At 41.3% G+C, this 22,863-nt stretch overlaps 1 protein-coding gene, 1 long non-coding RNA gene and 1 pseudogene across 3 annotated transcripts; 1 reads left to right on the top strand and 2 right to left on the bottom strand.

The window, feature by feature from the left end:
* Positions 1–336: 336 nt before the first annotated feature.
* Positions 337–7,075, top strand: LOC144296347 (uncharacterized). 2 transcript variants are annotated; one of them, XR_013363514.1, is made up of 4 exons: positions 337–587; positions 1,522–1,622; positions 2,349–2,440; positions 6,244–7,075. It is a non-coding gene; the product is annotated as an uncharacterized LOC144296347 (long non-coding RNA). The 2 variants fall into 2 exon arrangements; XR_013363513.1 differs by lacking the exon at positions 337–587 and having other exon boundaries at positions 1,280–1,622.
* LOC144296577 (olfactory receptor 9S13-like) lies at positions 2,682–3,862 on the bottom strand. The gene has a single exon (XM_077869683.1). The coding sequence runs from the start codon at positions 3,795–3,797 to the stop codon at positions 2,847–2,849; it is 951 nt and encodes a 316-aa protein (XP_077725809.1). The 5' UTR covers positions 3,798–3,862; the 3' UTR covers positions 2,682–2,846.
* Positions 7,076–14,590: 7,515 nt separating the features above from the next.
* LOC144296576 (olfactory receptor 9S13-like) lies at positions 14,591–15,473 on the bottom strand (annotated as a pseudogene).
* Between the last annotated feature and the right edge of the window lie 7,390 nt (positions 15,474–22,863).

The raw sequence follows: 22,863 nt of genomic DNA, 5'->3' as shown, positions 1-22,863 counted from the left end.
AGGTTGAAGAAACAAAACTTAACCATACGCTATATAAGAGATAAAAAAGCAAACAAAGTGTTGAAAACAAAGTGATGGAAACATACGCAGCAAACTAACATTCCACCAAACAACCACACGACACCACAGTTGCTATACTAACCCCAAAGCCGACTTCACGATGGAAGCACCAGCTGAGAAGAGGACACTTCACAGTGACCAGAAACATTTGGTTCCCCTGAGATGGGCAACCGTGCTAAATGTGTGAGCACCTGCCAGAAGAGCCTCAGGATGTACAAAGCAAAACTGGGCACTTTCAGGAGAAAAGTACAAATCCACAACTATGTGAGAGATCTTAACCACCTCCCTTGGAACTGATAGGACAATCCCACAAGATTCCAAACTGGATACGGAACGTTTAGGCTGTAACATAGTGACCATAACCTAATGGAGCAAGGCATCCAACAGCAGGATGTATATCTTTGTTTTCCGTTTTTAATAAGTTTTTAATTAAAGTCCAGTATAGTTAATAGAGTATAATATCAGTTTCAGGTGTAAATATAGTGATTCAGCACTTCCATAACAACACCTGGTGCTCATCACAACAGGTGCGCTCCTTCATCCCCATCACCTCGTTCCCCCGTGCCCCCCCCCACCTCCCCTCTCTTACCCTCAGTGTGCTCTTAGTAGTTCAGGTCTGTTTTCTGGTTTGCCTCACTCCTTTCTTCCCCTATGTTCATTTGTTTTGTTTCTGAAATTCCACACGTGAATGAGATCATATGATAATTGTCGTTCTCTGACTTTATTTATTTATTTATTTATTTATTTATTTATTTATTTATGATCGTCACTCACAGAGAGAGAGAGAGAGAGGCAGAGACACAGGCAAAGGGAGAAGCAGGCTCCATGCACCAGGAGCCCGACACGGGATTCGATCCCAGGTCTCCAGGATCACGCCCTGGGCCAAAGGCAGGCGCCAAACCACTGCGCCACCCAGGGATCCCTCTCTGACTTTATTTAGCATAATACCCTCCATATTCATCCCTGTGGTTGTAAATGGCAAGACTTCATGGGTTCTTATGGCTAGTCAGGGCAGAGGTGGGGTTACCCCTTCAGCCCCTGAGGCAAGCCCTGAGTGCTTACTGTCTACCATAGCGCTGATGCCTCCCGTACACACATGGTGTCCTTCATACCCTGAGACCCCGAGGGATGGCTGCCTTGACCCTTAACTCTTCCAGGTGAGGGTCATGACTGCTCAATATCACACAGCCAGCACTTGCTCTCCCAGGATCTCCTGAACTCCTGATCCACATCCGTGCTTCTGAGGTTGGCCCAAGTACTCTCACCCCTCCTCCTTCAGCTCTGGATACATATGCAATAAAGAGATTGTGAGGAGAGAGTAAAGGGGGCCCTCAAGGCCCCTGGGAGATTCAGAATGGGTGCCCACATTTGAGCTTCAGGAAGCTCCTAGATCATCATGGTGATTGCAGGGGACAGAATGTTCAGATCCCCTTAGCTTCTACATGTTGTTGCATCATCCAGGCAGCAGAGCAAAGACCTGCACCTTTGGGTCACTGTGCTGGGAAGGTCTCTCCACCTGCATGGCTAGGACTTGGATGCCATTCACTTGAATGGTGAAATAGGTGAGCTTGTTTGTGTTCTGGCCTCTACAGAGCACTGGGATTCCCAGTTCTCCTGGGTTCCCCTGTCAGCAAGCTTTGTCTGACAACCCCTCCCCTACGTGGCCAGGCTCCAAAGCCCAGAAGTCTCTTGGGGCCCCAGGTATCAGGAAAAGAGAAGCATAGACTAAGAGCAGACGCTGTGACCTTGAGTGGACTATTTTCCCTGGGGCAGCAGGTGTGAACTCCTGAGCCCAAAGCCATTTCATCAACCCTTCCCTCCATCACCTTAGGCATACCATTCTTCTGTGAGCTCAAAAGATCTGTCTGGAAAGACAGTCCTCTTTGGGTTCTTCTCTACTTGCTGCTGGTCTCTGTGCAGCAGACGCTAATCCATGTTGGGAGAAGACAACTCTGAATACATTTCTGTTCCTGAGGGAGGATTAGTTGGAGGTTGTTTTTAAAAAGTATGAAACTGAAATGTGCCTGAAAAATTCAAGCACATAGAAAGTGTGTGGCCTGCAGTGAGGATGCCCCTCTGTTTACACCAATCACTGTCCCAACTCTGGAGATTTGGGGTTTCTACTTCTGCATCTTTGGGGAGGAGGAGGCCTGAGGGTGCATTGTATTTCATTTAACTTGTTTTTCCATTACAGATATATGACCACACCCACATCAGGTCTGAATTTTTAATCTTTTATCAAATACTGTGTAGTCCTCACGTTCTACAACAGTGACATTCTCTTTCAGGGTCTCAGTGTTCCATTGTGTGCGGGACCAAGACTTTCTCATTTCAATCTGTGAATGGCTGTTTAGGATTGTACATTTGTAAAATTAATTTGGTAAGCTAACATACACTATAGCAGTAATTTCAGATGTAGTTTTCAATAAATCATCAGTTGAGTGTAACACTAGGTGCTCATCACGTCATAAGGCCACCTTGTTGCCCATTATCCAGTTACCCACACACTCCCCTCCAGAAACCCTCAGTTTGTTTCCTATATAGAAGAGTCATTTTTAAAAATTTTATTCTGAAGAGGGCACTTAATCTGAGATCTACTGCTTAATATTTTTAAGGTCACAGTATATCATTATTGATTGTAGGTACATGTACAGCTCATTACCAAAGTGTTCGCTCTTGTTGACAGAAGTTTATGTCTGCTAAATAATAACTCCTCCACCCCACCTGGGGCACCTCTATATACTCCATCAAGTATGCAGGACACAATGACTCCCTACAGCACATCATCACATGGTCATGTGTTTCTGGCCCAGCCTCTGCACAGCCTCCTTCACATCCTTGTTTCGCAGACTGTAGATGAGAGGATTGAGCATTGGGATGACCAGCGTGTAGAAGACAGAGACCACCTTGCCCTGCTCCATGGACTCAATTGCTCCTGGCTGGGCATACATGACAAAGAGAGTCCCAAAAAAGAGAGTTACTACAGTCATGTGGGAGCCACAGGTGGAGAAGATCTTGCGTCTCCCAGCTCCTGACTGCATCCTCAGGATGGTCACTATGATGTAGCCATAGGAGATGAGGATCACAAATGCCAAACCCACAATCATGAACCCACAGATGCCAAACATGAGAAGTTCATTGATGGCCGTGTTGCCACAGGCGATCTGAAGCAGAGGGGGCACATCACAGAAGAAGTGGTTGATGCGGTTGGAGCTGCAGAATGAGAGGTGGAATGTGAAGCTGGTCTGCACAACAGAGTTGAAGCAGCCTCCACAGTAGGCGCCCAGCACCAGGCGAGTGCAGGCAGACTGGCACATGGTGATGGGGTAGCGCAAGGGGTTACAGATGGCCATGAAGCGGTCGTAGGCCATGACACCCAGGAGGAAGCCTTCTGTTGTGGCCAGCAAGGAGAAAAAGAAAAACTGCATGGCACATCCTGCAAAGGTGATGACCTTGGACGAGGAGAAGAAGTTGGCCAGTGCATTGGGGGCAATGACAGATGAGTAGCACAAGTCTAGGAAGGAGAGGTTCTTGAGGAAGAAGTACATTGGGGAGTGCAGGCGGGCATCCAGGGTGATAACAATGATCATGAGGATGTTGCCCAGTACAGTCACCATATACAGGGCCAGGAACACAGCAAAGAGCAGGGCCTGGGTCTCAAGGCCAACTCCAAATCCTTCCAGCACAAAATCTTGAAAGTAGGCCATGGAGAGGTTTCCATTACTGTGAGGTGGCATGAACCTCAGTCCTCTCCACAGGAATTACACCTCAAGTATTAGCAGATTAAGTAGGTCAAGTTAAACTTCTGCTGAAGATAATTTAGAAAAGATAACAAAACCAAAATCTGATTGAAGGTAAAAGGGAGTTAATGGGTTAGTGAAGAATTTTTAAACAAAATTCAAGTTAAACACATAGGCCCTAGGATTTCATTACTGAGAGCTTATATTTCCTTGTTACATAAGCCCATTTTGCAGAAGAATCTGTGAGGGCAGGTGATTATCAGTGAGGATTTGACTGTTGTGTGGAATTCCTGCTACAGTGGTTGGTTACCAGGGACAATGCTAGATGCACCATAGGAGTGAAATAAATCAGGAGTAGGTATGCAGCTCAGCTCCTGACCAATTAGATCTCTGAAACTGTATTAAGATGTGAACTGAGTACTAGCGCCTCTGACACTTTGCAAAAATAAGCATATCTCAAGAGGAAGACACATCATCCTAGACCACAGGTGTTATCTATAAATGGTTTTTTTATGATAAATTTATTTTTTATTGGTGTTCAATTTGCCAACATACAGAATAACACCCAGTGCTCATCCCGACAAGTGCCCCCCTCCGTACCCATCACCCATTCACTCCCACGCCCCTCCCTCCTCCCCTTCCACCACCCTTAGTTTGTTTTCCCGAGTTAGGAGTCTTTATGTTCTATCTCCCTTTCTGATATTTCCCACACACTTCTTCTCCCTTCCCTTATATTCCCTTTCACTATTATTTATATTCCCCAAATGAATGAGAATATATAATGTTTGTCCTTCTCCGATTGACTTACTTCACTCAGCATAATACCCTCCAGTTCCATCCACGTTGAAGCAAATGGTGGGTATTTGTCATTTCTAATGACTGAGTAATATTCCATTGTATATCTATAAATGTTTTGTGTCAATACTGCCAGACAGAATTTTAAAATTGAAGAGTTCCTGCAATACGGATTAAAAATTCAGAAACAATAGAAAAACTCAAAGAGGTTCTTGATTTTGGAGTTGACACACCAACTCTAAAGTTATTATGTGTAAAGGAAATGTTCAGACTAAGAATTATAGCCAAATGAACAAACAATGAAGAGACTAATATGTAACTTTTTGGAAGTACAGTGGCTAAAATTAGGAACTCAATGAATGTACTTCGCAGAGTAGAAATAGCTAAGGAGAAAATTTGTGAACTAGAATACAGATCAGTAGAAAGTATTTAGAGTGAGATATTGAGAGACAAAAGGATAGAAAAGTCAGGAATGAGGGTTTGAGTTAAAATATATAGGGACATCCATATCCATAAAAAATAAATTTATAAGAAAATTTTCTTTTGTAAAATAAAACATAACTGACTCGAGAAATATATAATCTGAGCAGACATATAACAGAATGAATCACAAGTCAAAAAACATTTCTAACAAAAAAAGACAGGACTAGATGGTTTCAGTGGTGACTTTTATCAGCGAATACAGAATTAACACAAGTATGCTCAAAGTCTAAAAAGTAGATAGGAGGAAACACTTCTTTTTTTTCTTTTTTCTTTTCCTTTTTATTTTTTTATTGAAGTTCAATTTGCCAACATATAGCATAACACCCAGTCCTCATCCCACCAAATGCCCCCCTCAGTGCTCATCACCCAGTCACCCCAACCCCCTGCCCACCTCCTTTCCACTACCCCTTGTTTGTTTCCCAGTGAGGAGTCTCTCAAGTTTTGTCACCCTCACTGATATTTTCACTCATTTTCTTTCCTTTCGCCTTTATTCCCTTTCACCCTTTTACTATTTTTATATTCCCTGAATGAAAGAAACCATATAATGTTTGTCCTTCTCTGATTGACTTATTTCACTCAACATAATACCCTCCAGTTCCATCCATGTCGAAGCAAATAGTGGGTATTTGTCATTTCTAATGGCTGAGGAATATTCCATTGTATACATAGACCACAGCTTCTTTATCCATTCATCTTTCTTTTTTTTTTCACTAAACTCATACCTTTCAATAGTAACTCTGAACGTGAACGGGCTTAATGACCCCATCAAAAGGCGCAGGGTTTCAGACTGGATAAAAAAGCAGAAACCTTCTATTTGCTGTCTACAAGAGACTCATTTTAGACAGAAGAACACCTACAGCCTGAAAATAAAAGGTTGGAGAACCATTTACAATTTAAATGGTCCTCTAAAGAAAGCAGGGGTAGCCATCGTTATATCAGATAAACTAAAATTTACCCCGAAGACTGTAGTGAGAGATGAAGAGGGACACTATATCATACTTAAAGGATCTATCCAACAAGAGGACTTAACAATCCTCAATATATATGCCCCGAATGTGGGAGCTGCCAAATATATCAATCAATTAATAACCAAAGTGAAGAAATACTTAGATAATAATACACTTATACTTGGTGACTTCAATCTAGCTCTTTCTATACTCGATAGGTCTTCTAAGCACAACATCTTCAAAGAAACGAGAGCTTTAAATGATACACTGGACCAGATGGATTTCACAGATATCTACAGAACTTTACATCCAAACTCAACTGAATACACATTCTTCTCAAGTGCACATGGAACTTTCTCCAGAATAGACCACATACTGGGTAACAAATCAGGCCTGAACCAATACCAAAAGATTGGGATCGTCCCCTGCATATTCTCAGACCACAATGCCTTGAACTTAGAACTAAATCACAACAAGAAGTTTGGAAAGACCTCAAACACGTGGAGGTTAAGGACCATCCTGCTAAAAGATGAAAGGGTCAATCAGGAAATTAAGGAAGAATTAAAAAGATTCGTGGAAACTAATGAGAATGAAGATACAACCATTCAAAATCTTTGGGATGCAGCAAAAGCAGTCCTACAAGCATCCATTCAAAAACTGAAAAGAACTCAAATACAAAAGCTAACCTTACACATAAAGGAGCTAGAGAAAAAACAGCAAATAGATCCTACACCCAGCAGAAGAAGAGAGTTAATAAAGATTCAAGCAGAACTCAACTAAATCGAGACCAGAAGAACTGTGGAACATATCAACCGAACCAGGAGTTGGTTCTTTGAAAGAATTAATCAGATAGATAAACCATTAGCCAGCCTTATTAAAAAGAAGAGAGAGACGACTCAAATTACTAAATCATGAATGAGAAAGGAGAGATCACTACCAACACCAAGGAAATACAAACGATTTAAAAAACATATTATGAACAGCTATACGCCAATAAATTAGGCAATCTAGAAGAAATGGACGCATTCCTGGAAAGCCACAAACTACCAAAACTGGAACAGGAAGAAATAGAAAACCTGAACAGACCAATAACCAGGGAGGAAATTGAAGCAGTTATCAAAAACCTCCCAAGACACAAGAGTCCAGGGCCAGATGGCTTCCCAGGGGAATTCTATCAAACGTTTAAAGAAGAAATCACACCTATTCTACTAAAGCTGTTTGGAAAGATAGAAAGAGATGGAGTACTTCCAAATTCGTTCTATGAGGCCAGCATCACCTAAATTCCAAAACCAGACAAAGACCCCACCAAAAAGGAGAATTAGAGACCAATATCCCTGATGAACATGGATGCAAAAATTCTCAACAAGGTACTAGCCAATAGGATCCAACTGCACATTAAGAAAATTATTCACCATGACCAAGAAGGATTTATCCCCGGGACACAAGGCTGGTTCAACACTTGTAAAACAATCAATGTGATTCATCATATCAGCAAGAGAAAAACCAAGAACCATATGATCCTCTCATTAGATGCAGAGAAAGCATTTGACAAAATACAGCATCCATTCCTGATCAAAACTCTTTAGAGTGTAGGGATAGAGGGAACTTTCCTCGACATCTTAAAAGCCATCTACGAAAAGCCCACAGCAAACATCATTCTCAATGGGGAAGCGCTGGGAGCCTTTCCCCTAAGATCAGGAACAAGACAGGGATGTCCACTCTCACCACTGCTATTCAACATAGTACTGGAAGTCCTAGCCTCAGCAGTCAGACAACAAAAAGACATTAAAGGCATTCAAATTGGCAAAGAAGGAGTCAAACTCTCCCTCTTCGCAGATGACATGATACTGTACATAGAAAACCCAAAAGACTCCACGCCAAGATTGCTAGAACTTATACAGCAATTTGGCAGCGTGGCAGGATACAAAATCAGTGCCCAGAAGTCAGTGGCATTTCTATACACTAACAATGAGACTGAAGAAAGAGAAATTAAGGAGTCAATCCCGTTTACAATTGCACCCAAAAGCATAAGATACCTAGGAATAAACCTCACCAAAGAGGTAAAGGATTTATACCCTAAAAACTATAGAACACTTCTGAAAGAAATTGAGGAAGACACAAAGAGATGGAAAAGTATTCCATGCTCATGGATTGGCAGAATTAATACTGTGAAAATGTCAATGTTACCCAGAGCAATTTACACGTTTAATGCAATCCCTATCAAAATACCATCGACTTTCTTCATTCATCTTTCAATGGAGAAAACACTTCTTAATTCATTCCATAATGCCTGTTTTGTTTTCACACTAAACGGAGTCAAAGTTGTTGCAAGGAAATGAAGCTACGTATCAAAATGTAATGACTATGGATATAAGAATCCTTATCCAAGTCCAAGTAAACTAAATCCAGCAGAACTTCACAGGGATTCTACAGCATAACCAAGTGAGAGTTATCCCAGGAGTGCAAAGACAGGTCAATACACAAAAGTCACTCAATGTAATACACCATACAAATGGAATTAAGGGGAAAAAACTACATGATCATCTTAGTAGATACAGGAAGAGTACAAGACATTGCTAGAAGAAATGAAAGAAGACATACATAAATGTAAAGATATCCCATGATCATGGACTGGAAGGCTTACTAATGTCAAGATGTAGTACTCCCCATATTTATGTACGGATTCAATGTAATCCTACGGAAATTCCAATTCCCTGTTTTTTTATGCAGGGGGGGTTGTTTTGTTTTGTTTTGTTTTGTTTTCAGAATTGACCCTAAATAGCTGAAACAATATTTGAAAAGGACAAAGTAGGAGGGCTAGCACTTCCTGACTTAAAAACTGACTTTGAAGCAGAACAGTGTTGTGCTTGCGCAAGGATAGACATAGACCAAAGGAATGGAATCACAATACAGAAATGAACTCACACATCAGCGATACTCAACCAGGGGCCGAATAATATTTTATTATTAAAAAATATTAAAAATAATGCATAATGGACAAGACTCTAGAATATTCACCAGCATTTTAAACTGAGAGAATTTAATTGAAGCACATCAACCATTCTAAAAATACATGAGTTCATAATATTGAAGAAGAAAACCCCTTCATTGTCTTCCTTTGGAGGATGATGCTGAGGGAATCCACACAATGACCCTCACAGTGGGGAAATAATTGTTTATTTTTTTAATTCTTATTTTTTTAATAATAAAAATATTTTTTATTGGTGTTCAATTTGCCAGCATACAGAATAACACCCAGTGCTCATCCCGTCAAGTGCCCCCCTCAGTGCCCGCCACCCAGTCACACCCTCCCCCTGCCCTCCTCCCCTTCCACCACCCCTAGTTCGTTTCTCAGAGTTAGGTGTCTCTCATGTTCTGTCTCCATTTCTGATATTTCCCACCCATTTCTCAATTCTTATTTGTAAAGATTTTATTTATTTATTCATGATAGACAGAGAGAGGCAGAGACACAGACAGAAGGAGAAGCAGGCTCCGTGCAGAGACCCCGACGTGGGACTCGATCACGGGTCTCTAGGATCACACCCTGAGCTGAAGGTGGTGCTAAATTGCTGAGCCACCCAGGCTGCCTGGGAAGAGTTGTTTAAGGATTTTTCCCTTAGAATATTGCAACTAATAAATGAAGATTGAAATACAGAATATGAGTATTCTCATCTTATAAACCCCTAATGAAACATCCAGTTTAGGTAAGATTAATGACCACTGTTAATATTAATCAAGAGATGCAGCCAGGTGGACCTCAGAGGGGAAGTACACACAATAGTTATGAAATATTCTTACCAAAAATCAATTGTAAGTCAGATTGAGCCTTTGGACCTACCAGTTTCCCAGAATGTAAGAAGCAACACAATATGCTAATCAACACTACAGGGACAGCATCAGCAACACCTGTGATGTGTGTGAAAAGCATTGCAGGATAAAAAACCGGTTTTCTTCAATAAAAAGGTTGAAGTAATAATATTGAAAGTGAAATAAGTCAATCGGAGAAGGACAAACATTATATCTTCTATTTCATTTGGGGAATATAAATAAGAGTGAAAGGGAATAGAAGGGAAGGGAGAAGAAATGGGTAGTAAATATCAGAAAGGGAGACAGAACATAAAGACTCCTAACACTGGGAAATGAACTAGGGGTGGTGGCAGGGGAGGAGGGCGGGGGGGGAATGGGTGATGGACACTGAGGGGGGGCACGTGACGGGATAAGCACTGGATGTTATTCTGTATGTTGGTAAATTAAACACCAATAAAAAAATAAATTTATTGAAAAAAAAAGAAAATAGAGGGACAGGCAGCCAGTGAATGAGAGACTTTAGAGGCATCAGAGAACAGTGGATGGATGTTATTGAATCCTGTTCCAAAACAAAGTATAAAGGAAACATGAGCCAATCTGGACAATTAAAGCACTAAATGGAACTTTTATAATATTAAGGATAATATTAATTTCTTTGTGGAGAATAGTTAAACTGAAGTTGTGTTTAAAGTCACTGTTGAGAGGGATTAGATATGATTAACTGTAGACTGATAATTATTGAAGTTGGTTGGTGCAAATAGGTAATCCATTATTGCTCTAGTTCCATGTCTGAGTGTTTGAGAACATCCATAAGAAAGAGAGTCAAGGAAGTGACACACAGAGGAGAGGAGCCAGATGTGCTGTACACGTTTGAAAATGTGCATAATCCTGCTAATCATCAGGAGAAAGCAAGTTCCCATGTTAAAAACGTCCTCCTGCCCACCCGCCCAAATGTCTCAAACTAAGCAGAGGGGCAGTAACCAGCGGTGTTGTGGACGGGAGCCACTGGAAGGGAGTGTAAATCAGGACACATTTGTCATTTTCTACTGATGTGAAGGATCCCTGTTCCTCACCTGTGTCTTCACTTTCCCTCTGGAAGTGCGCACAGGTGCACAGGGAGACCACAGGGAGGCTGTTCTCGGCAGCGTTAGGACCATAGCTGCACTAGTGAGTTGTGGTATGTTGCCTGGCGGAGAACTAGACAACCGTAAACAGGAAGCAGCATGATGCTGACCATGGACCGCAGCCTGAGAACAGCTGCTCATCACAGGTCAGGCTCAGGTCACTCACTCTCAAAGCCTGGATATCCAAAGGCAGTTGGTCCTCAAGGACCCAAGTCATCCTGTTCAAAACTGCTTGCTCAGGTCCAGGTGGAGGAGGTCACCACCAGGAGCCACACCACACCCGTCTCCCTCTCCCCTGATCATCCTGGGTTGTGTCCTGACAATCTGCATTGACCCCCTGCCTCCACCACACCTGTCAACTCAAGACCCTTCTCATGTCTCATGTGAATGGTCGCAATGGTTTCATAATGAGCTCTAGCCTGCCCATTCCCTACTTTGTATCCCAAACAGAGCTCCTTGTGCAGAGTCACCAAATCCTCCCTCATGTCATATTGCTCCCTAATGCAAATGAGTGACAGCTTCCCCACCAGCTGAGGGATCCTGGAGAGGAACCCAAAAGGGACTGGAACCCTCAGCTCCAGACAGGGACATCATACTCGGAGATTCTCTGATTCTCGCCATCTGTCATGATGTCTGTCTACCTCCATCCAACTTTAGTGTGTGACCAGCTCTCATCTCCCAATGGGCTCTATGTCACTCTCTGATGTGACAGTTTCCTGTTTGTGCCATCAGCAGCCTGGTCATGCCCCCCTCACTGCCTGTGTCCCATCAAATTTCAACTGTTTGTTGTAAAGTCGGCCTTTTTACAGAGCCATGAGCTCCCAGGGCTGACCCTGGTCTACAGTATTTCTGCATCCCTCACCCTGTGGCCATGTCCCTTCGAAGGGTGTGCTCAGTACTCTGGTGACCTACTGATTTGAGCCTGAGAAATGCACTTCAGGTCACGAGGGAGCCTGGTGCTGTGATCTCTGTTTACAATGACAACCGGGCTCTTTAGCTGGAATGACCCTGAAGTCCAAGACAGTGCTGGCCAGGGCAGGAGTGGGGTCACCCCTTCAGCTGCTGAGGCAAGCCCTGAGTGCTTACTGTCTACCTTAGCTCTAAAGCCTCCCTTACACACATGGTGTCCTTCATACCTGGCAGCCCTGAGGGATGGCTGCCTTGACCCTTACTTCTTCCAGGTGAGGGTCATGACTGTTCAACATCACACAGCCAGCACCTGCTCTCCCAGGGTCTCCCAAGCTCCTGGCCCACATCCGTGCTGATGATGACGACGTCAGCAGGAGAACTCTCACCCTTCTTCCTTCATTAATATCTCCCATGCAATGAAGAGAGAGTGGGGAGGTGGCAGGGGAGGACCCTCAGGGACTCAGGTAGTCTGGTGGATACCTGAGGTTCAGTCTTCAGTAGACTCCTTGATCTTGGTTGACTCGTGGGAGGGAAGGGTCTCAGCTCACCTCAGTTTCCACGTCTTGTTGCATCATCCAGGCAGCAGAGCAAGGACCTGCACATTGGGGTCACTGTGCTGGGAAGGTCTCTCCTCCTGCAAGGCTGGGATTTGGAGCCTTAAATGCCCAATTAGGTGAGCTTGTTTGTGTTCTGGTCTCTGGAGTGCTCTGGGACTCCTGGTTCTCCTGGGTTCTCCTGTCACCAAGCTTTGTCTGACCTGCCCTCCTCTACCTGTCCAGGCACCAAAATCCAGACGTTTCTGTGCTCCCCAGGGGGTGAGCAGAAGAAGATCATAAACTCTAATAGCCTCGCTGTGGCCCTGAGTTGACTGTCCTCCCAGTGGAGGCAGGTGTGAACTCCTGAGCCCAAAGCCATTTCATCACCCCTTTCCCATTCACCTTGTATCATTATCTACGACCTGAAATGAACTGTCAGGAAAAAACAGTCCTCTCTGGGATCATCTCCGTTGGTCTCCCTGCAGCTCCTCAGCAGAGTCTGACTCAGAAGTGGAAGAAGACCACCCTGAATACATTTCTGTTCCTGCAGATGGGTCAGGAAGAGGTTGCTTTTCTAAATCATGGAACCAAAATAAGTTTGAGAAATTCAAGCACTTAGAATGTGTTGGCATGCAGTGAGGATGCCCCTCTGTTTACGTCAATCACTGTCCCAGCCCTGTGGGAGTTCTGGGGTTTCCACACGTCACTTGTTGGGGAGATGTTGGCCTGGGGGCACTTGTGTCTTTTACTTAATTGTTTTTTCTTGTTTTAAAATTGTATTTAGGGGATCCCTGGGTGGCGCAGTGGTTTAGCTTTGGCCTTAGGGCGCGATCCTGGAGACCCGGGATTGAATCCCATGTCGGGCTCCCGGTGCATGGAGCCTGCTTCTCTCCCTTCCTGTGTCTCTGCCTCTCTCTCTGTGTGTGTGACTACCATAAATAAATTTAAAAAAAATTAAAATTGTATTTATTATTCATGAGAGATACAGAGATAGAGGCAGAGATAGAGGCAGATGGAGAAGCAGGCTCCTCCAGGGGCCCCCACATGGGTTTCATCCCTGGACACCAGGGATAGAGCATTATGCTCAACCACTGAGCCACCAAGGTGTCTCAATTTGTTTTTGTCTTTTAGATAAATATGATCACACCCAATATCGTGTTGGCATTTTTAATCTTTTTACCGTATACTGTGCAATTGTCACATTTGTAAGTAGTGACATTCTCATTCCGTGTCTTCAGTGTTCTGTTGTGAAGGGGATTAGGACATCGTCATTTCACTATGTGAATGCCTATTTAGGAATGCACATTTTTTAAAACATGATTCATTAGCCTACTATTACTATATCTTGTTTAAAATGTGGTGTTCAGAAATTCATCAGTTGCATATAACCACCCTGCTCATCACATCACATGCATATTTTAATGACCATCTCCCAGTTATCCCATGCCCCAACGACCTTCTGTCCAGTAACCCTCAGGTCGTTTCCTAACTGAAGACTCACTTTTATTTTTATTAGTTTTTTAATAATAAATTTATTTTCTATATGTGATCAATTTGCCAACATACAGAATAACACCCAGAGCTCATCCCATCAAGTGCCCCCCTCAGTGCCCGTCACCCATTCACCCCCACCCTCCACCCCCCTCCCCTTCCACCACCCCTAGTTCTCTTCCCAGATTTAGGAGTCTTCATGTTCTGTCTCCCTTTCTGTAATTTCCTACCCAATTCTTCTCCCTTCCCTTCTACTCCCTTTCACTATTATTTATATTCCCCAAATGAATGAGAAGATATCATGTTTGTCCTTCTCTGATTGACTTACTTCACTCAGCATAATACCCTCCAGTTCCATCCACGTTGAAGCAAATGGTGGGTATTTGTCATTTCTAATGGCTGAGTAATATTCCATTGTATACATAAACCACATCTTCTTTATCCATTCATCTTTCGATAGACTCACTTTTAAAATTGTACTCTGAAAAGGTCACTTATCCTAGGATGTACAATTTTAATAAATTTATAAGAAACAATATATTATTGTTGATTTTAGGTACAGCATCCCTCTAAAGCTTATTTCTCTGGCATGAATGAAATTGCTTCCTGTTATTTAAAAATTTAAACACCTGAGTCCTGGCAAACACCATCCCCTACATCTAGCCTCCAGAACTCTCAGACTCCCTTCACCACATCCTTCACGTGGCCATGTGTTTCTGGCCCAGCCTCCACACAGCCTCCTTAACATCCAGGTTTTGCAGACTGTAGATGAGGGGATTGAGCTTTGGGATGACCAGTGTGTAGAAGACAGAGACCACCTTGCCCTGCTCCATGGACTCAATTGCTCCTGGCTGGGTATATATTACAAAGATGGTCCCAAAAAAGAGGGTCATTGCAGTCATGTGGGAGCCACAGGTGGAGAAGACCCTGCATCTCCCAGCTCCTGAGCCCACAGATGCCCACAGATGCCAAACAAGAGAAGTTCATTGATGGCCGTGTTGCCACAGGCGATCTGGAACAGAGGGGGCACATCACAGAGGACGTGGTTGATGCAGTTGGAGCTGCAGAATGAGAGGTTGAATGTGAAGCTTCTCTGCATCAGAGTTGAAGCAGCCTCCACAGTAGGTGCACAGCACCAGGAGAGTGCAGCCAGACTGGCACATGGTGCTAGGGTAGCTCAAGGGTCTACAAATGGCCATGAAGTGGTCGTAGGACATAACACCCAGGAGGAAGCATTCAGTGGTAGCCACCAGGGATAAAAAGAAAAACTGGGTGGCACATTCTGTAAAGGTGATGACCTTGGATGAGGAGAAGTAGTTGGCCGGTGCATTGGGGGCAATGACAGATGAGTAGCACAAGTCCACGAAGGAGGGGTTCTTGAGGAAGACATACATTGGGAAGTGTAGGCAGGCATCCAGGGTGCTAAAGATGATCATGAGGAAGTTGCCCAGTATAGTCACCATGTACAGGGCCAAGAACACAGTGAAGAGCATTGCTTGGGTCTCCAGACCACCCCTAAATCCCTCTAGTACAAAATCTTGAAAGTGGCCATGGAGAGGTTTCATTACTGTGGGATGGCATGAGCCTCAGCCCTCACCATGGAATTTCTACTCCAGTATAGGCAGTTTAAGTGGGTCAAGCTAAACTTCCTGCTGAAGACTATTTTGAAAAGATAAATACTGAAAAAAAAATCTGATTGAAGGTATAAGAGAGTTACTGGATTGCAGAAGATTTATTAAAGAAAATTAGATATAAAAAAACAGGCATAAGTATTTCATTATGGGAACTCCCTTTTCCCTTGAGATGTAAGCCAATTTTGAAGAGGAATCTTAGAGGCTAGGTGGCTAACCAGTGAGGTTTTGCCTGTCTTGCAGAGCTAATGCTGACTCTGTTTGGTCATAGCATCCAATCATGATACATCATAGGAGTGAGATAAATCAGGAGTAGCTATGCAGCCAAGCTTCTAGCCATTTCAATCAAGAAAGTGTATTACGATGTGATCTGAGTGCCAGTGCCTCTCACACCTTGCAAAAATACATATATCTCAAGAGGCAGACACATTATGCTGGACTGAAGTTGCTATGTATAAAAGTTCTGTGTAAATAATGTCAGACAGAATTTTGAGATTGAGGAGTTCCTACAAAACAAATTAAAATATCATAAACAATAGAAAACACAAAAGAGCTTTTGGTTTTTGGAGTTAACACACATCAACTTTACTTTTTTATTTAATAAACTTTTAATTATTTTTAAAAAGTATTTATTTATTTCTTCATGAGAGACACAAAGAGAGAGGCAGAGACATCGGCAGAGGGAGAAGCAGGCTCCATGCAGGGAGCCTGCCGTGGAACTCCATCCAAGGTCTCCAGGAACATGCACTGGGCTGAAGGTGGCACCAAACCACTGACCACCAGGGCTGCCTCCACAAATAAGCTTTAAATGGAAATTATTATGTATGGAGGATAAAGATGAGAGTAAGAAACTTCGCAGATATGTAAAGCAATCAAGAGAATAATATCTAACTTTTTACAAGTATACTGGCTAGATTTGGAACTCAATGAAAGTAGTTTACAGATTAGATATAGCTAGAAAGAAAGTTTGTGAAATGGAATACAGAGCAGTAGAAAATATTCAGAATCAAGTTTTGAGAAGCAAAAGGATAGAAAAACAAGAAATGAGGGTTAGGTACGAAAGATGTAGGGACATCCCTTCTATGAGTTCCTAAAGAAGGTTTAAAGAGAGAAAAAGGCTGAATCAGTGCTTGAAGAGAGAATGGATACTTATTATCTCAAGCCAATGAATGAAATTATTCTAAAGATTCATTAACCCTACCAAATCAAAGCAGGATTTATAGAAAGAACACCACACTTGAACATATGATAGTAAAAATATTTAGAACCAAGAGAAAAAGACAAATATAAAAACAGCCTGACATAGAACATACAGTCACTTCAAGGATGGATAAGTGGCACAGTCGGGTAGGCCTCTGACTCCTGGTTTTGACTCAGGTTGTGATCTCAGAGTTGTGAGATTGGGCTCCATTTTAGGCCCACATTCAGCGCACAGTCTGCTTGAAACACTGTCCCTCTGCCACTGCCCTTCCTCCCCTAAAATAAATAAATCAATCTTAAAAAGAAGACATATTCACTTTAAAGTATCAACTTTAGAAGTAAGATTGACAATTGGCTTATCAGACTAAAAATAATGGAAGCCAAGTAAAAAAATAATTACCAACTAGAATTCTACCAATAGGTATCCGTCAGAATGCAAAAGAAATGTAGAAATCATAGTTTAAGACTTCAATGCTCCACTTTCAATAATGAATTGTACAGCAAAACTAAGTATCAGTAAGGAAATAACAGATGTGAACAGCATTATAAACCAAATACTTAACAGGCATATGTGGAACACACTGTGTTCATCAATAGCAGAATACATTAGCCTCCAGTGCACATGGAACATTATTCAGGATCGACCGTATGCTATTTCACAAAGCAAGTCTCAATAAATGTTAGAAGATTGAAAGTATAAGAAGTATGCTCTCCAAACAAAATGGAATGAAATCACAAAGCAACAGCATAAGGCCATTTGGAAAACTTACAGACACGTGGAAGCTCAACAACACATTTTTAAATCACCAGTGGGTCAAAGAAGAAATCACAATGGAAATTACAAAGTATTATGAGATTAATGAAAATGGGAACACTATACCCCAAGACTTAGGAGATGCAATGAAAGAAGGACTCAGAAATTTATAGCTATAAACACCAATATTTTAAAAAGATTTGTATTCCATAATTAACTTTCCATCTTAGGAAAGAGAGTAGAAAGGAATAAAAAACTACGCTCAAAGGAAATAGAATGAATGGAATAATGAAGATTAGAGAAGAGATCAATGAATTAGAGGAGAGTAGAATAAGACACTACAATCAAAGACACTAAAAGCTAGTTCTCTGAAAAGTTTGACCAACTAGACAAACTTTGGCTACATTGACCAAGAAAGTCATAAAACTTAAATTTCTAAAATCAGAAATGAAAGCAGACACATGACTTTTGATCTTCAGAAATAAAAATTATCATAAGAATATATTGGAACAATCGTATTCCAACAAGTGAGCTAACCTAGACGAAATGAACCAATTCCTGGAAACGGTGTAACAGAACTGACTCAAGGAGAAATAGGAAATCTGAGCAGACATACAACAAACAGATGGAGTCAATAGTCAAAACGCTTTTCTAACAAAGAGAAGTCCAGGACCAGAGGGTTTCAGTGGTGACTTTTACCAGTGAATACAAGAATTAACACACGCAGAACTCAGAGTCTAAAATGTAGATAGGAGAAACCACTTCCTAATACATTTCATAAGGCCTTCATATGGCCTACATTTCACACTAAATGGGGTCAAAGATATTGCAAGAAAATTAAGCTAAAGATCAATATGTCTTATGAATATAGATACAAAAATCCTTATCAAAATTGAAGCAAGCCAAATCCAGCAGAACTTCACGGGGATTATACAGTATAAACAAGTGAGAGTATCCCAGGGTAGCAATACTGAATCAATATAGAAAAATCAGGAATCCCTGTGTGGCTCAGCAGTTTACCACCTGCATTCTGCCTAGGGCGTGGTCCTGGAGTCCCAGGATTGAGTCCCATGTCGGGCTCCCTGCATGGATCCTGCTTCTCCCTCTGCCTGTGGTCTGCCTCTCTCTCTCTCTCTCTGTGTGTGTCTCTCATAAATAAATAAATAAATAAATAAATAAATAAATAAAAATTTAAAAATATAGTAAAATCATTCAATTTAGTATACCATACAAATGGAAGTTAGGGGAAAATAAACCAAAAATATTCTCCTTAGATATAAAAAAAAATGTTGAAAGAAATTAAAGAAGACCTGCTAAATGTAAAGATATCCCATGATCAAGGAGTGGAAGACCTACTAATGTCAAGATGTAGTAATCTCTACATTTACATACAGATTCAATGTAATCCTATGGAAATTCTAGTTACTTTTTTTTTTTTTTGCAGAAATCAACCCTAAATAGCCAAAACAATATTTAATTTTTTGTATATTTTTTATTGGAGTCCGATTTGCCAACATATACCATAACACCCAGTGCTAATCCTCTCAAGTGCTCCTTCAATGCCCGTCACCCAGTCACCCCAACTGCCCCCACCCACCTCCCCTTCCACTACCCTTTGTTCATTTCCCGGGGTTAGGAGTCTCATGTTCATCTCCCTCACTGATATTTCCCACTCATTTTCTCTCCTTTCCCCTTTATTTCCTTTCACTATTTTTTAAATTCTCAAATGAATGAGACCATATAATGGCCAAAACAACATTTGAAAGAACAAAGTAAGAGGGCTAACACTTCCTGGTTTCAAAACTGTCTTTGAATCAGACCACTGTTGTGCATGCACAAGGATAGACATAGACCAAAGGAATGGAATCAAGAAAACAGAAATAAACTCACACACTTACGATTTTCACAAGGGGTCCCAAAGGCCCCATCCAATGGTAAAGAAAGAGTCCTTTTTCAAATGTTGATGGGAAAACTGAATATCCACATGAAAAAGAATGCATCAAGAGCATTACCTCAACAATCAATGTGATTCATCATATCAGCAAAAGAAAAAACAAGAACCATATGATCCTCTCATTAGATGCAGAGAAAGCATTTGACAAAATACAGCATCCATTCCTGAACAAAACTCTTCAGAGTGTAGGGATAGAGGGAACATGCCTCAAATCTTAAAAGCCACGTATGAGAAGCCCACAGCAATTATCCTTCTCAATGGGGAAGCACTGGGAGCCCTTCCCCTAAGATCAGGAACAAGACAGGGATGTCCACTCTCACCACTGCTATTCAACATAGTACTGGAAGTCCTAGCCTCAGCAATCAGACAACAAAAAGACATTAAAGGCATTCGAATTGGCAAAGAAGAAGTCAAACTCTCCCTCTTCGCAGATGACTTGATACTCTACATAGAAAACCCAAAAGCCTCCACCCCAAGATTGCTAGAATTCATACAGCATTTGGCAGCGTGGCAGGATACAAAATCAATGCCCAGAAATTAGTGGCATTTCTATACACTAACAATGAGACTGAAGAAAGATAAATATTTTTATAAACTTATTTTTTATTGGTTTTCAATTTGCCAACATACAGAATAACACCCAGAGCTCATCCCATCAAGTGCCCCCCTCAGTGCCCATTATCCATTCACCCCCACTCTGCACCCACCTCCCCTTCCACCACTCCTAGTTTGTTTCCCAGAGTTAGGAGTCTCTATTGTTCAGTCTCCCTTTCTGATATTTCCCACTCATTTTTCTCCTCTCCCCCTTATTCTCTTTCACCATTTCCCATATTCCCCAAATAAATGAGACCATATAATGTTTATATATACAATGGAATATTACTCAGCCATTAGAAATGACAAATACCCACCAAGAAAGAGAAATTAAGGAGTCAATTTCATTTACCAGTGCACCCAAAAGCATAAGATACCTAGGAATAAACCTAACCAAAGAGGTAAAGGATCTATACCCTAAAAACTATAGAACACTTCTGAAAGAAATTGAGGAAGACACAAAGAGATGGAAAAATATTCCATGCTCATGGATTGGAAGAATTAGTATTGTGAAAATGTCAATGTTTCCCAGGGCAATTTACACGTTTAATGCAATCCCTATCAAAATACCATGGACTTTCTTCAGAGAGTTGGAACAAATTATCTTAAGATTTGTGTGGAATCATAAAAACCCTGAAGAGCCAGGGGAATATTAAAAAAAAAACCATATCTGGGGGCATGACAATGCCGGATTTCAGGTTGTACTACAAAGGTGTGGTCATCAAGGCAGTGTGGTACTGGCACAAAAACAGACACATAGATCAATGGAACAGATTAGAGAATCCAGAAGTGGACGTGCTGAAATTATAAAATTATTAGAGGTGAAAGAGACATCAGTGGCAATTATTCTGACATGGGATTAGTCAGCAAATTCTTAAACATGACATCAGAGTACAAACAAAAATAAATAAATAGATAAATAAATAAATAAATAAATAAATAAATAAATAAGATAAAACAGACAAATTGAACTTCCTCAAAAAAAAAATATTGTGCATCAAAGAACACTTTCAAGAAGATGAAGACAAAACCTATATTAAGGTAGTTACTTTTGACAAATTACATATATCTAATAAGGATCTAGTATCCATGGAATATAGAGAACCCTTCCAACTCAGTCACAAAAACACAAATTTAAATGGGCAAAGGGCTTGCATGGGCATTTCTCCAAAAAAAAATGTATACCTGGCCAATAAGAGAAGATGCTGAATGTCATTAGTCATTACGGAAATGTGGAACAAACTACTATGAGATTTCGTTCATTTATTAGAATGCCTACAATTTTTTTATGATAGAGAAGAACAAATGTTGGTGAGAATATGGAAAAAATCATAACCTCATAATGGTGGTACAGCCTCTGTAGAAAGTAGTCCTGCCATCCCTCAGAAAGTTAGATGTAGAGCTTCCCTACGACCCACCCTAATCCACATGTAGGGATGTGCCCAGGAGAAATGACAATATATGTTCACATAAAAGCCTGTTCACAAATGTGCATAATAGCAATATTCATAAGGTAAAAAGCTAATGCAAGCCAAATGTGCATCAAATGATGAAGAGATTAAAAAATGTGAAATATTCATACAGTGGAAAAATCAATATTCAGCCATTTAAGAAGTAAGGTTCTTTTGGGTGGGGGGTAGGGAGAGAGCACACAAGTGAGCAGGGGGAGGGGCAGAGGGAGAGAAGGGGAGAGGGGGAATATTAAGTAGGATCCATGCCCAGAATGGAGGCCCATATGGGGCTTGCTCACAACCCTGAGATCATGACCTGAGCCCAAAGCAAGAGTCGGATGCTGAGCTAGGTGATCCACCTGGAGCCCCAAAGGGAATAATGATCTACTACAAGACAGAACATGGATGAGACTTGAAAACATTATGCTGAGTAAATGAAGCTTGACACCAAAGGCTAAATATCCTGTAAGTCCATTTATATAAAATGTGCAGAATAGGGACAGAAGTGTGTTTGTATTTACCAAAATATGGTTGGGGGAGAGGGAAGGGAGCGAGTTGACCGGAATAGGGTTTTTTTGTGTGCGATGAAACTATTCTGGAACCAGAGAGTTGCTCACTGTGGATATAATTAGAAATGAAACATCACACTTGATTAACACTTTGAAGTGGTAAAATTGTCACTTTTGTGTCAATGAGAATTGTTCCTCAGTTTAAAATGTTAAAACTAAAAAATAATAATGGTGAAATAAGAACATTCACTAGCATTTTCACTGATAGAATTTACTTGAAGCACATCGATTATGCTAAAAAAATCCCCTGAGTTCATAATACCAAAAATAAAAGCCCCCTCATTGGTTACCTTTGGAAGCTGATGCTGAGGGAATTCAAGCAGTGACCCTCACAGTGAGGAAATATTTGTCTCGAGCAAATTTGCTTTACAGAATATTGCTACTAATAAATGAAGATTAAAAAACAGATTTGAATATTATCATCTTATAAACCCCTAATGAAATAATGAGTTTAGGTAAGATTACTGATATCCACTAATATTAAAAAAGGAGGAGATGCAGCCAGGTGGATTTCTCAGTGGTAATAGAAACAACTCTTATGAAATATTCTTGCCAAATATCAATCATGAATTAGAGTGAGACTTTAGGACCTACCAAGTACTGGAAATATAAGGAGCAAAAGGACATAAGGTGGTTTGCAGGATAAAGAACCTGTTTGTACAATAAATAAAGTGCAGTAATAATTTTGACATGAAAATAGAGGGACAGGCAGCCAATGAGTTAGAGATTCAAGAGTCATCAAGAGAACACAGTGTAAGGATGTTATTGAATCCTGTTCCAACTGGGACAGTTCTCCTGGGTTCCCCTGTCAGCAAGCT

Source organism: Canis aureus, chromosome 24 (genome assembly GCF_053574225.1).
Source record: "Canis aureus isolate CA01 chromosome 24, VMU_Caureus_v.1.0, whole genome shotgun sequence".
Classification (NCBI taxonomy): domain Eukaryota; kingdom Metazoa; phylum Chordata; class Mammalia; order Carnivora; family Canidae; genus Canis; species Canis aureus.
Note: the sequence above shows the minus strand (reverse complement) of the source record. Positions and strands in the feature narration are given on the sequence as shown.